Below are 15173 nucleotides of genomic sequence, written 5' to 3'. Positions count from 1 at the left end.
GCTTGTCCTCCACCTCTCCATCCCAAAATACTCCACCGCTCGCCTCCCGCGCTGCTGAAAGCCTCGGCCGGCTCCGCAGAATGGCCCGGCTCCCGCAATATGGCGGCCTAGCATCCTTTGCTGCCAGAGTTCGCTCTGGGCGCGTCCGACCCCGAAGCATTCTGGGCATTGTAGTTCCAACGGCAGCCTCCGGGCCCCGGCCAGGCTTGAAGAGGACTACATTACCCAGCACGCAGCGCTCCCGAGCATGGCTATTGGGGCCTTTCGGACAGAGGAATGATGTCATTGCAAAAACCCCACTGCATTCATTGTGCTACGGTCTACCCGCCCCCCCTGCTGCTGCTGCTGCTGCTGCTGGGCTTGTGATTGCCGCTCGCTCCAGCTGAGCTAAGAGTAGCAGCGGCATCAGGGCAGGGACTGACTCCAGCCCTTGGACTTCAGGCTTCGCTCGCACCACCTTACGTTGCGTGCGTGACTCATTCGCATATCATTTCTGTTTATGCCTGGGGTGGGGAGAAATATCCCAAACCAGGTGAGTTGAAGTGATTTGTATTCAAATGGTTTTTACCAAGTTATTCCTCCCGCTTCATTATCAAGGCTTTTTTTCTTTTTCTTTTTCTTTTTCTTTTTCTTTTTCTTTTTCTTTTTCTTTTTCTTTTGGGAAGATGGGGGCTAGAGGAGGAAGGATTGGGGAGCTGCTTGCAAGCGCTGCTAAGCGAAAAGCTCTGTGCAATTGGGGTCACTGTACAGAACAACTCCGGCCACCTTCCCCCGCGGGAGGACCGATCCCTGCCAATGCTCTAGCCGCGACTCCCTTCAACCTCTCCGAAGCCGAGAAGGGGGCTGGGCTGGGCTGGGGAGGATGTTGGGAAGTGAGTGCTCTTGCAGAATCAGAAGGCTGAGGCGGGGGACCACTGCAGTCCTGTCACCCACGGCCCGCGTGCTGAGGTCTGAGTGGGGATGAGGTCTGAGTGGGAATGAGATCTGAGTGGGAAGGGGGGGATGCATGGGGAGAAATGGAGACAGTGATTGAATGTGCTCGCACGACTTTAGAACATTTCTGTGTCGCCTGGGCGAGCAAACTCTCTTCGCTTTTAAGCTGGGCGTGCTTCTTCTCCGGAGGCTAAGTTTTTTTGTGTGTGTGTGGGGCTCTGCTTTCTATGCGTGTCTGTGCCGCTTGCCTCGCCTTTTCTGCGGATCTGAGGTGACCGTGTCCTTTCATGGTGCGCTCCGTGCCCGTCAGAAACGTTTCACGTGTCTCGGGAAGCTCCTCGTCGGGCTGCTGGGGAGCAGCCGTTTCGTTCGTTCAGCGTTCTTTTCCCCGACTGCAGGGTTTCAGGGTTTGTTTGGAAGCGGAGCTGACAGATTGGTGCTTGTGTGAGTGTTTTAAATTACATGGCAATAGGCTCCTCGCCACGGGCAGGGGTACCGTAATGAGCTGCTGTTTCCTGAGGCTCCGTCAAACCAGGCACGAATAACGGTCTGGAGAAGGGATCATTAGGGAAACCTGGGTTCGTTTCAACGCGTTAGGGGAGGAGGGAAAGTTAGAAGCGCCGTTCACCTTCATTTGCCATTACTGGAAGGTACCCACGAAAAAGTGATCCTGGCCAAAGAAACCAAGGAGTATAGTAGTATTTTTGTTTTGTTTTTCTTCTTAAAGGAACTAACATATTTAACAGGACAGAAAGCATTCTGACTTGTCTCATGTTGGCTCTTCTTGTAAGTAATTAGGATGATGAGTGCAATAAATATGTTACTTGGACATAAACAACTGGCTGACTCAAGAACAGATGGGGCCAGTCTTAGCTGAGAGATCTGCAACGTTGGAAATGAATAGACCCGGGGTCAACCACACCCCCCTCTTAGAATGTCAAAAGAAGGAGAAAACGCCAGGCACTTTATGCTTACCTCTAAAAGGCCAGACCTTTTCATAGTCAAGTCAGGCATTGGGGGGAAAGTCTTTACTGGTTATGTTCTGCTGCTGAATTGATCTTGCTCATTTTTAATTCTGATCCTTAGATCTCCAAAGTTACATCTGGGTGGTGCTTCATTTAATGTTGCTTTTTTACTGAATGCAAAGGACAATCCATTGTGTGGGCTTTGTAGTGGAGTGATTTATTGGGACGCAGTGACCAGCTTTTGGATTTGGGAAAAGATGGTCTGCCTGGCTTTGCCTCTCTGTGTGTCTCTCTCTGTTGCTTACTGTCTGCTTTTTGGGGGCACCTTACTTGTTTCTCTTGTACCTTCCTTTCCCGACCCTTCTACATCTCTTGAAGTTCTTTCCGTTTCTTTTCCCATTTCTCCATTTGCGATTCTCACTTTTCCTCCGTGTTTCAGAATCTCCCTCTTATCACCGGTATATCACAGCTGTTTCTTTAGGTTTCTTCCCAGTCTCTGAATATCCTCCCCGCCCATTCTCCATCCACCCTACCCAGAAACTCCGGGCTGCGTGGAGGCAGTGTGAGTATTTATTCCACAGAGTTCTCTTTGAGGAGGCTTTGTCCTTCTCCTGTCTTTCCGTTGGTGCTTGGCAGGATGAGCAACATCGGGCCTGACCTTTTAGCCTGGTTTGTGGCTTCTGTGGCAGCATGCGAACAATGAAATGTTGCAGTAGAGCTCATGCCAACTGTATTGCTGCCTTTATTAAGAGCTGCCAATGGGTTAGCAAGGTTTTAAAATGCTTTACCTGGAGTGCTCTCATGATTCCCAAGGAATAAATAGATTTCAAATGGCTTTTGCCTCATTTAATACTCTTTCCCCCTCACCCCCATCCCTGCCCGGGTAAGTGGTGGGAAGTCTGCCTTCCCCCCCTCCCTTCTCTGTTGATTGCTGTGGAGCATCATCCAGAAGGGACACCTTGAGCAAAGACATCTTTTTTTTTTTCTTTTCTTTTTTTTAAGAGCCCTTTTATTTTATTTTAAAATATTTTATTGATTTTTTACAGAGAAGAAGGAAGGGGGATAGAGAGTTAGAAACATCAATCAACTGCCTCCTGCGCAGGGTATGTGCCAGCAACCAAGGTACCTGCTCTTGACTGGAATTAAGTCTGGGACCCTTCAGTCTGCAAGCCGACGCTCTATCCACTGAGCCAGACTAGTTAGGGCGTAAAGACATCTTTCTCTCCTGTGGTTTTTAATTTGTGGAGAAGGAAGTTTGTTATTTTATTTCCCCCTCTTAAGAAGAAGAGTGTGGTGGTGGTGGTGGTTATATTTGTTTGTTTAACATGAGTGCTTCTCTAGGCATGGAAAGTGTAATGTCTAACTATCTGGAAGCAACTAGTACGACAGGCTGATTCAGAAGCTGTTATCCTAGACTTCTTCTCTATACCATCTTCTCATTTCTAGTGTTCTTCTCAGATGTTCCCTTTCCCAACCATGTTTCTTAGTGTTTTAGGGAGGAGAAATGCTATTTCTGTGCTCTTGAATAACTATGCAGTTCTTTCTATTTTAGTTTATATCTTTACAAAGGGACAATGATCCTTGCCCCTTGGTTTACTTGGCCTGCTGCAATCTGGGCCCAGCTTATCATTCTGATAATAAATATTAATTGAGCAGCTACTGTGTTCTAAGGACCGTGGATACACCAGGGAAAAGAGAAGCTTCTCTTGCCCCCATAGAGCTTATATTCTAATAGGGAGACAATCATTGAACAAGTTATTGCAAATGTGATGAGTGTTACTGACAAAGGGTGTGTTTGTGTGTGTGTATTACAAGGTGGAACAGGAGTGCCTAACTGATGCTCTCCCCTTGTCCAGAAGAGTCAGGGAAAGTTTCCAGTAGAAAGTGACATTTCAAGAGACTTGAATGCAAATACTTTAGGATGGTAATGGAAGGTTCAATTACCTATGTAGTTGGTTCAATGTAATATATAGAAAGATATTAAAAATCTCACCATGGCTGTTAAGGGAAGAAAAGATTGGAGAGAATTGGCCAAACTGAATGTGTGACCAAGTTGTATGTCATTTTTGTTGTCTAAGTAAATAATGATGGTGGCTTGGATCCAGGGTAGTGTCAGAATCTTAGAGAGAAGGGATGAGATTAGAGAGACACAAAGTTTGAAGATTATAATTGATAAGATTATTAATTGATAGGATGTGCGGATAGGGAGAAGAGAGTCAAGATAACTTGATTTTTTTCTTGAGCCACAATTTACAGAGAATGAGAACATTGGATGGGGACTTTGTTTTTGTTTGCTTTTTTTAAGAAGGAGTGACTTTTGGACATGTTGAGTTTGAAGTTCCAGGAAGACATCTAAGATCTTTCTCTCACCCTGTCCACACGTATAATGTGGCATGGTGGAATAGAAGAGAACTCTGGTGACTGGGTATTACTTATTTATTAGCTGTATGATGTTGGACACGTCATATTCTTTTTTTGACCTTTATTGTTCTCATCTGTAAAAATATGTATTCCATGAATTTATACTGATCTCCAGCTATATGTGCACTGTGCTAGGAAGGTAGCACTGACAAGATAGTGTTTACTTTGGAAGAGTTGAGGGAGGAAGACAAATAACCACATACAGAGAGGTATGTAGGCCTTGGTAGAAGAGCACAGCCCCAAGGAATGCTTTTATTCTTCTTTGCTGGGGGGGAGGGGTAGTGTCTACATTGGCCTGTGACATTTGACCTGAGATACGAGATAAGAAAGAATCCTTTAGACTGTCCCCAGACACCTAATAGAGTACCTTGCATAAATCAGGGAATCTGGATATTTGTTGATTGAGTGAAGTAACCTAGGACACTAAGGGCCCATTCAAAAGCAGGAAATATCAAAATACTGAAAGAGCAATTAGTAATGCAAATATCAAATGTGAAATGTTTTTAACAAATCCATTAACATGTGAAACTGAGAACTGAAGCCTATGAGATCTTTGGTGGATGAATTTAGGGAAATTCAGAAATATTTCAAATCTGGTTTCCTTTTGATCATCGCTTCCTTTATTCAAGTTAGTTTCTCAGAAATAATATTAACTGTATATAGTTTGCTAAACCAATGGATCTTAGACTTTTGAATTTTATAGATAAGTATAATTTTTAAAAATAAGATAATATGGGGGGTGAGCGGTTGACAATAGTTATTTTTCTAATGTCCCCTTTGACTTTTATCTCATAAAGGACATTTAATGCCAAACGTTGTAGGAAGAGGCATAATTTAAAAATTAAGAATATATTTAGCTTTATAATTTTTTTTTTTTTAACATTTTCTTTATTTTCTCACTTTGTTGGAGAATGATTTAAAGAAGACAAAAAAATATCCCTAGCCGATTTGGCTCACTGGATAGAGCATCAGCCTGTGGACTGAAGGGTCCAAGGTTTAATTCCAGCCAAGGGCACATGCCTGGATTTCGGATTGGGGGCCTGCAGGAGGCAGCTGATCAATGATTCTCTCTCATCATTGATGTTTCTATCTCCCTCTCCCTCTCCTTTCCTCTCTGAAATCAAAAAAGAAATATATTAAAAATTTTTAAAGAAGACAAACAATAAAAACTCAACATTATAATATTTTTAAAACATCAATTTATTGCTCCACTTATTTATGTATTCATTGGTTGATTTTTAAAATAAATGTGGAATATTTTTTATTTAAAATACATATCTATATTTTATTTATTTCAGAGAGGAAGGAAGAGAGAGATAGAAACATCAATGATGAAAGAGAATCATTGATCAGCCACTTTGTGCACCCCCCCCACTGGGGATTGAGCCCACAGTTCAGGAATGTGCCCTGACTTGGAATCGAACCCGCAACTTTGGCCTATGGGGACGATTCTTTAAGTGACTGAGCCAACTGGGAACGAGGGCAATATCATAATAATTTATGGAACCACTGTCCTATATTCTTGGCTGTGATGAAAATGTGGCCTATCTCCAAATAAGAACATTTTTAAAAAAAAAATATTTTTATTGATTTTATAGAGAGGAAGGGAGAAAGATAGAGAGTTAGAAACATCGATGAGAGAGTCATCGATCAGCTGCCTCTTGCACACCCCCTACCGGGGATATGCCCGCAACCAAGGTACATGCCCTTGACCGGAATCGAACCCGGGACCCTTCAGTCCCCAAGCCGACGCTCTATCCATTGAGCCAAACCGGTCCGGCCAAATAAGAACATTTTTAAGTATGGAAGAATTTTATATGGACCAAGGCTAATTTATTTTCAGTTTCTTCTTTATAGGAATCCAACCTTTAAAACTAGATAGGCCTCTGCAAGATCAGGCTAAGGCAGGGGTTCTTAACTATTCCATGGAGGACTCTCAGAGAGAACATGAACCCCTGAGATCTCATGTTAAAGTGTGTCTGTGTGAGTTCACATGTGTATACACATGTTTTCTATCACTACATGTGTGTCCTTGGGCAAGGATACACATGTTGTGATATCCTTTGTTTCTTCATAAGATTGTTATGAGGATTAAGTGAGATTATACACACACACACACACACACATAAATATATTTTTATTGTTTTCAGGAAGGGAGAGGGAGAGAGAGATAGAAACATCAATGATGAGAGAGAATCATTGATCGGCCACCTCCTGCATGCCCCCTACTGGTAATTGTGCCTGCAACTTGGGCATGTGCCCTTGATGGGAATCGAACCTGGGACCTTTCAGTTGGCAGGCTGATATTCTATCCACTGAGCCAAACCAGCTAGGGCAGATAATATATTTTAAATGTCTGGAACTATGCCTGGTGCTCATGGTAGCTGTTTTTAACATTAAATGCACTTATTGTTTTGAATATTTTATTTATTGGCTGAGGCTTGCTTAGTGCCCACAGTGATAAAACGAGTAAAATATAACTTAGTATAACTAGAAAACCTAATGCAACGGAAAGTATACAACATCATTGATGTATAATAGAATTCTTGCCAGAAATGTTTGACCTAAATCTAATCATGAAGAAATAATCAGCCGAATCCAGGTTGCGGGACATACTGCAAAACAGCTGGCCTGTGATCTTTGAAAATGTCAATGTCATGAAAGACAAACAAAATGAAATAAAACAAAATGTGTGGGTGGCTGATCGAGACTAACGGAGACTAAACAGTTGTGACAACCAAATGCAACAGGTAATCCTTGGTTGGATCAAGGACTTAAAAAGCTATAATATAAAGGAAAATTTGGGGACATTTTGGGAAACTGAATGGGAGCTGCCGATTAGATAATCAGTTACAATGTTAGTTTTCTTGAATGTGGTCATGGTATGTTCTGTTTAGCCTGACATGCTATGGTTTTGGTGTCTGGATCAGTGGCCATTCCTGAATGTCTTCTTTAGGAATGTGTTACCGCAAAGCTAGAAGACATCAAGGGCTGCTTCAGAAGGCAGTGATTTTTTTGGTCACTACAAGTATTTAATCAGCCTATGTGCTGGAATACCATTTGTTGGGGGGGCATTGTAAGTGATCTTTGTATCTTTTCTAAACATAATCCTGTATAAATTCTATAAGGGTGTAGACTTTGCCTGGCCAGTGTTGCTCAGTGGTTGAGCATCGACCCATGAACCAAAGAGGTCACTATTTGATTCCCGGTCAGGGCACATGCCCAGGTTTCAGCCTTGATCTTCAGTGGCAGATCTTCAGTGCAGGAGGCAGCCAATTGAACGTTTCTCTCTCATCGATGTTTCTACCTCTCCCTCTCCCTGCCTCTCTCTTTTTCAAATCAGTAAAAACATATTTAAAAAAAGAATGCAGACTTTTTAGCTGGCATTCTACCTTTGATATTATTAAAAGTAGTAATGCAGCTGGAGCTGCAAACTAGATGGCTCCAAAATGAAGAGGAAAGGCTGAGAAAAAACACAAAAATATATCTTAACTTTTAAAAAAAATTCCAGATATAAGATTAATCAAAATTTATTATAGAAATACACAATGAACTACATAGGAAACGTTCCCCTTAATTCCACCCTGTTGAGATTTTTATGTATATTCCTCTGTCATTTTTTTCCTACACATATGCTCATGGTATTAGTATAATAAATATATACATATTTTGCTTGCTTCCTTTAACTTAATATATTTTGGGCATTTGTCCCACATATTTGCATGCTGCTCTATTTTATCCATTTTAATGGCTGTTGGGCACTGCTGCAGTGAATATTTGCGGATGCACCTTTTTGTGATGAATTTGTAGGACTGTTTCGGTAGCATACATTTCTAAGGTTAGAAACACTGGGTCAGGTGGTGTGAACAGTTCCCCTTTAATTGTCCCCTGACAATTGATTTCCCGTGAACGTTCGTTCAGAGAGCCATTTCTACATACCTTTGTCCAGTTACTTAGCCCTGGAGCTAAACTCTTTTACCGAGGGAAGAAACTTGTGATGGATAGACAGAAAGTGGGCAAAAATGGAACCGCAGACGTCCTGCTGGTTTTTGATATGTAATAAAGGTTGTAATAAAGGTTGATATGTAAATAACATAGAAACCTCTGGAAAAGTAAAATATATTATCTAAGCCTGTGGCACAGCATGATGTTTAAAAAAAAAGTGAACTGAAAGAATAAAGCAGCCAAGAGTTTTCCCCAGAAAATTCTGCAGGAAATTTTTTTTTTTTTTTTTAGTTATGGTTAACTTCACTAAAATGTGGACACCATCAATCTTGAGATGAAAATAACCTCTTCTGCTTAGTTCCGCTCCATCTCAGTCACACAACCACAGTGGAAAGGGGAATTGAAGCTTCACTTCACTTTTTAAAATATCTGAAGCAGGTGGTTAAAAGGCCTGATTATCAATAGAAGCAGTCCAAGGGCAGGTTTTGGGCATTTTTTCTGGTAAAAAAAAAAAAAAAAAAGGTCTGACTTCAGGAGTGGCTGTCAGTGACTCACTCTGCCTCAGCAAAAACCCTGAGGAAGCGATTGTAAGGATTATAGGCTGTGAATTATTTCAAATCTATTAGCGAGTTGTTCCCTTTCTTTTGTGGCTGAGTGGAGCAAGCACACATTTGAGTTGTGTGCTACCTGGGTAATTTATCTTTTTAAGCTGCAGTTTCTTCATCTGTGAAATGGGGATTATTGTGAGGCTCAAATGAGATAATGTTATAAAAGGTTTTGGCAAATTTATGTGCTGTTGTGAACGTGCTGCTGTCTCTGACTGGGCCAGCTCTTCTTAATATTTTCTTTAATGGAATTTGCAGCCTAAAAAGCATCTGTCTCATACAGTCTCTCATTACTTCTTTAACCAATATTTGTGATCATAAGTTAAATGCAAGGCCCTGTGCTGGGTGTTCTTATAGGGAAACAAACATGGACCCGTCCAGGAGTTTTCCTTCTTCCCCACTTTTATCCTAGGAGACTAATAATATCTTTTAAAGAGAGTCTTTAAAATAAGAGATGCTTCACAATGCCGTATTATGTATGCTGTCTCATTCTCTCAATCCTATGTAGCAGATTTGAACTCCATTTTCCCATATAAACAAGGAAACAATTCCAAGTGAGGTTAAGCAACTTGGGTTTTTTTTTGTGTTTTTTTTTTTAAAGTTACCTAGCTTAAAAAATTTTGCAGATGTAGCTCCTAGGTACATTTTCTGGAACCAAAAACCATACTGCTTCTTCAGCTGCTTCCTGTTTCTGCCTTAACTTCTGATAAAAAATACAAACTTCATGAAGGCAAGGACTGGCTGGTGACCTTTCCTTTAATGTGATTCATTTTCCCTACACACATGGGGGAAGGAGCTTTCTGTAGATTTAGCTGAAGCCATGATGTGAACTGTCGTGACATCTACTGGGTAATAGACGGTTTATGTGTTTTATTTGCTTTCCCCCCAACTTATTTTGAACATGTTCAAACATATGGAAAAATTGCAAAAATATTACAGCGACCACCCATACACCGTTCATCTAGATTCATTTGCTTTCTTTATCTATGTTCACACATTTTCCCCTTCCCCTAGATTACTTGACACTGTAGTCGTAGACATGACGACACTTTATCTCTAAATACTGGAGCATGTATCTCTTGAGAACAAGGACATTCTCCTGTGTAACCATAATACCATTACATCGAAACAATAATATTTTCAGACTTTCCCAGTTGTTCCAATGTTGTTATAACCTTTGTCTTGGAACCCAAGATGGAAAGAAGGATTACACACCATAGTTGTGTCTCTTTAGTTTCCTTTAACATATCACAATACCCCTGCCTTTTTTTTTTTTTGTCTCTTATGACATTGAAATTTTGAAGATTCCAAGTCTGTTGCCTTGTTGTAGACTGTAAGTTGGATTTGTCTGATTTTCCCCCCTCACTCTGAGACTCAGGTTAAACGTTTGTGGTAAGAATAACCCATACGGGCCGAGACCGGTTTGGCTCAATGGATAGAGCGTTGGCTTGGGGACTGAAAGGTCCCAGGTTCGATTTCGGTCAAGGGCATGTACCTTGGTTGCGGGCATATCCCCAGTAGGGGGTGTGCAGGAGGCAGCTGGTCGATGACTCTCTCTCATCGATGTTTCTAACTCTCTATCTCTCTCCCTTCCTCTCTGTACAAAATCAATAAAATATATTAAAAAAGAAAAAGAAAAAAAAGAATAACCCATACGGAATGTTGCCTCCCTCCCTTGCGTCATATTTGGTGACACACAATGTGAGTTTGTAACATCACTGGTATGTGAGGTGGTGTTGCCAGATCTCTGCATTGTAAAGATAATGTTTTCTGTTTGTAATTAATAACATTATCTGTGGGGTTATCCTTTGAGATTGTTTAGATATTCTGTTCCTCTGCAACTTTCCAGTGGTTTTAACATCTATTGATAATCCTTGCTTAGGTCAATTGATATCTATTGGTGTTTTCCTGATTGGTTAGCTTTCAGCTTCCCTCTTCTTCTTTCTTTCTTTCTTTTTTTTTTTTTTTTTTTTTTTTTTTTTTTTTTTTGTATTACTTTGACTTCCCGATTCTATAATCCATTACCAACCTTCTTCTCCCCGCCCCCCCCCCCCCAATCCTTATGCTTTTTGATACACAAATTATCTAAAATTTGGCCACAGGGTACCTGTCTTAATTTACTTAACTCTAAAAGCAACCTAATAAAGTAGGTGGGATTTTGACCACTTTATAAGTGAGAAAATTAAGGCTCAGAAAGTACAGATAATCATCCCAGGTCACATAGCTAGTTAGCAGACGGGGCCAGATGCAAACTCAGTTCTGACTAATTCTAACTGCTTCCTGCTACTCACATTGCTTCCTGGCAATCCGGGAACAGAATGTCATCTGATGAGACCAGGTTAAAAGCATTGCATCATTGTTGGAGATAGTAAATGATTGGGAACAGCCTAAGTGTGCATCAGTGGGAGATTGGTTAAATAAATGGATATGTTCACACAGGGGAAACTATGAAACTACAAACAAGAATTAGGGTATTCTTGCCCAGACTCTTGATTCCAATAATTACAGGCTGTTGTTATTCCTGTGATTAAGCCCCTACTGGTTTGGCTCAGTGGATAGAGCACTGGCCTGTGGACTAAGGTGTCCCAGGTTTTATCCTGGCCAAGGGCACATGCCTGGGTTGCGGGCTCGATTCTCTCCTCCCGCCTCCCCCCCCCCCCCCCCCCCCCCCCCCCCCCCCATTTCCCAGCCCCAGTAGGGGATGTGCAGGAGGCAGCCAATCAATGATTCTCTCTCATCATTGATGCTTCTATCTCTAGCTCTCTCCCTTCCTCTCTGAAATCAATACAAATATTAAAAAAAGAAGAATTAGGGTATTCTTGAAGTACTGGAATGGAGAGATCTCCAATAATACGTTAAGTGAAAGAAAGAAGGTGGCAGAACAGTGCATATTTTGTGAAAGAAATGGGGCTAAACATATTTCAGTTTGCATGAAGATTCCTTGGAAGGGTGTTAAATAAATTGGTTACTAGGCACTTGTACAGGGCAGTAGGGGTGAGTGGTTTGTATGTATAATGAGATTTCTTAAGATTTACTATTTTATATAATGCTGACTTTTATAATAGCTTTATTGAAATATAATTCACACATCACACGATTTACTCATTTAAAGTATTCAATTCAATAGTTTTTAGTATGTTGACAGAGTTGTGTCAACATACTAAAAACTACCGAATGTTTGGGAACAGACTTGTGTCACCATCACTAGACTCAATTTAGAACATTTTCATTATCCCAAAAAGAAATTCTGCACTCATCATCAGTCATATACCATCTTCCTCACCCCAAGACCTCAGCCCCAGGCACCACCTATCTTCCTGTCTATAGATTTGCCTATTCAGGACATTTTATATAAATGGTTTCTCTCATTAGTGTAATCTTTTCAAGGTTTATCATGTTGTAGCATACATTAGTACTCCATTCTTTTTTTCTTTTTTTTAATATATTTTATTGATTTTGTACAGAGAGGAAGGGAGAGAGATAGAGAGTTAGAAACATCAATGAGAGAGTCATCGATCAGCTGCCTCTTGCACACCCCCTACTGGGGATATGCCCTCAACCAAGGTACATGCCCTTGACCGGAATCGAACCCGGGACCTTTCAGTCACCAAGCCGACGCTCTATCCATTGAGCCAAACCAGTCTCGGCAGTACTCCATTCTTATTTCATTAACAAATAATATTTTATTGTATGAATATACCATATTTTATCTATTCACTTATTAATTGATGGGCATTTGGGTTGTTTCCATTTTGGGGGTATTATGAATAATGCTGCTTTAAACACTTGCATATAAATTTTTAAGTGGACATTAGTTTTTATTTACTTTGCATCTATATCTAGGAGTGTAATTGCTGGGCCAACTGAGAGCTCTATGTATGAACTTTTGAGGAACTGCCAAATTGTTTTCCAGAGCAGCTGCACTATTTTACATCTCCTCCAGCAATTTCTCTGCATCCTTGCCAACACTTGTTATTATCTGCCCTTTTTATTATAACCCTTCGATTGGGTATCACATTGAGTTTTGAATCACGTTAATATAGTACCATGTAATATCTATTCCAAAAATAAAATTAAATTAAAACAAGAAAATTAGAAAGAAATGGCAGCTCAGAAAGAAGTTTCAGATGGCCAGCCAAAGGGTCAGGGTGTGGTGATTTGGCCTTAGGGTAAGAATGAATAAGGTTTGTCTTGTTTGCTTTGGTATCTTGATGCATATACATTTCCCTCTTTGCTTCTTCCTTTCTTTCTCTCTCTCTCTCTCTCTCTCTCTCTCTCTCTCTCTCTCTCTCTCTCTCTCTCTCTCTCTCTCTCTCTCTCTTCCTTTCTTTTTGGTTAATCTTCATCCAAGGATGTTTTTTCCATTGATTTTTTTAAAAAGAGAGAGTGGAAGGGAGTGGGGAGGAAAGAGAGATTCTTCATCTATAATAAAGGAGCCTAAAGTATCTACCTCATCAGAAGGTGCTCACTAGTTACAAAGGGGGAGAGAGTGACTTTACAGTGGAGAAAAGTAGCAGGCACCATTTTTAATTTCAGTATGTGACAAATCAACATCTGAGGGCATATCACTTGTGTGGCATTCTGCAGAAAATGCATAATCTGAATCTATGAGGAAATATTAGATAAACTTAAACTGAGAAACAGTCTATAAAATAAATCAACTAAAAAAATAAAAATAAATAAAATAAATTAACTGTATTTCTCAAAAATGTCAAGATCATGAAAGACAAAAACTGAGGGATAGTTCTAGATTAAAGGAGACTAAAGACCCATAGAAACTAAATAGATCACATGATCCTAAATCAGATTGAACCAGGAAAAAAAAAATTTTTTTTGCATTAACAGACATTATTTGGTGAATTAGTGAAATTTGAATAAGGGCTGGGATTATAGTATAATATTTATATTAATTTTCTGGTTTTGATAATCATACTGTGAAAATATAAGAACATGTCATTATTATTATTATTATTATTTGTTAATCCTTACCTAAAGATATTTTTTCCATTGATTTTTAGAGAGAATGGAAGGGAAGAAGTTGGGGGAGAGAAAGAAAGAGATAGAGATGAGAGAGAGAGAGAGAGAAAAAAAACATTGATGTAGAGAGACACACAGATTGGTTGCCTCCCACACACTCCTTGACTGGAGCCAGGCATCAAACCTACAGCCCAGCAATGTGCCCTTCACTGGGAATTGAAACCGAGATTCTTCTTCATGTGAGGCAACACAAGCCAGGGTGAGAATGTCCTTATTTTTAAGGAAATGCTAAGTAGTTAGTGGTAATATAATATCTGTTTACAGAGACAGCGAATGATAAAGCAAACGTGAGAAAATATTAACATATAGGTAATCTGGGTGAAGGATATATATCGATTCCCGATTTTTTTGCCTTTCTTTTTGTATGTCTGAAATTAATTTGAAATAAAAAGATAGAAAAGGAGGGAGAGGCTATGCCAATACCTAGAGCATAGGGTTGTTGTGAAGATTAAACAGGCCCCTGTGTGTCAAGTCTTAGCATGGTGCCCCCCACCTGGTGGGTCTCGGTGGACAAGCCAGCCAATAGCCATTGCTGGGGAGCCAGATTAAAATTGACACATGGGATATGGTGACAGTATTGTTCTGAATCCAAAATGGTAATGCATGGTCTGACAAGGAATTTTTTTCTTTACTTATAAATTCACTTAATTGCAAAATTTTACAAATACATATATTACATCTCATTTTGTTTTTCATTAGCAAGTCATCTTAGTATAGTGTTAAATTTACATGAAGTCATGATTTTTCTAGGAAAATTAGGTGTTGTTCACTTGGGGCCACATTTGGGCCGATATTAGCATTCAGGCAGCTTCCATTTACCTTTTCTTTTCCTTCCCTTCCCTCTCCTCTACCACACAACCAAGTTTCCGATTTTTGTCTCAGAGAGCCATTTTAATTAGCCATGTCAAATGTTAATTATTATGGCAGACAAAAAGAAACTCGAATAAGCTTTTCCTTCTAATACTTAAAAACTACTTTCTAAGAGCTAACCTTGGAAGGAATGTTTCTGGTTTGGAAAATTCAGATAGCAACCTCAAAAGGAATTCATGTCCTAGAGGAACTGGGAGGAGAGTGGGGAGTTCAGTTTCCTTTGAGACAGATTAAAATAAATATTTCTGTCTGAAATAGTAATGAAGGTCTATTTATTGCTTTCATCTTTTTGCTAAAAGCTTTACAACATGAATGATTAAATTCAAAATCGATTTAGCCGAGGTACCAAAAAAATGCCAAAACCTCAAGTAATCCTGATTAAAAAAACATTTGTGAG

General features: G+C 40.2%; 1 protein-coding gene across 4 annotated transcripts in view; it reads left to right on the top strand.

Annotated features, from left to right (window-relative positions):
- The first annotated feature begins 395 nt into the window (after positions 1-395).
- RAB30 (RAB30, member RAS oncogene family) overlaps positions 396-15173 on the top strand; it is a 71140-nt gene continuing 56362 nt past the window's right edge. The window contains exon 1 of one of the 4 annotated variants that reach the window (XM_036427903.2): positions 396-532. Coding sequence is in view for 1 of the 4 variants with exons in the window: in XM_045578091.1 (XP_045434047.1) it covers positions 500-532 (33 nt within the window). In the remaining 3 variants the exon portion in view is untranslated. Of the gene's footprint in view, positions 533-929; positions 949-7377; positions 7396-15173 lie in introns of those variants that run through there. The other 3 variants (XM_045578091.1, XM_036427906.2, XM_036427910.2) reach the window with 3 other exon arrangements.

This window comes from Pipistrellus kuhlii, unplaced genomic scaffold (assembly GCF_014108245.1).
Source record: "Pipistrellus kuhlii isolate mPipKuh1 unplaced genomic scaffold, mPipKuh1.p scaffold_m20_p_9, whole genome shotgun sequence".
NCBI classification, from domain to species: Eukaryota; Metazoa; Chordata; class Mammalia; order Chiroptera; family Vespertilionidae; genus Pipistrellus; species Pipistrellus kuhlii.
This window is presented reverse-complemented; position numbering and strand designations above follow the sequence as displayed.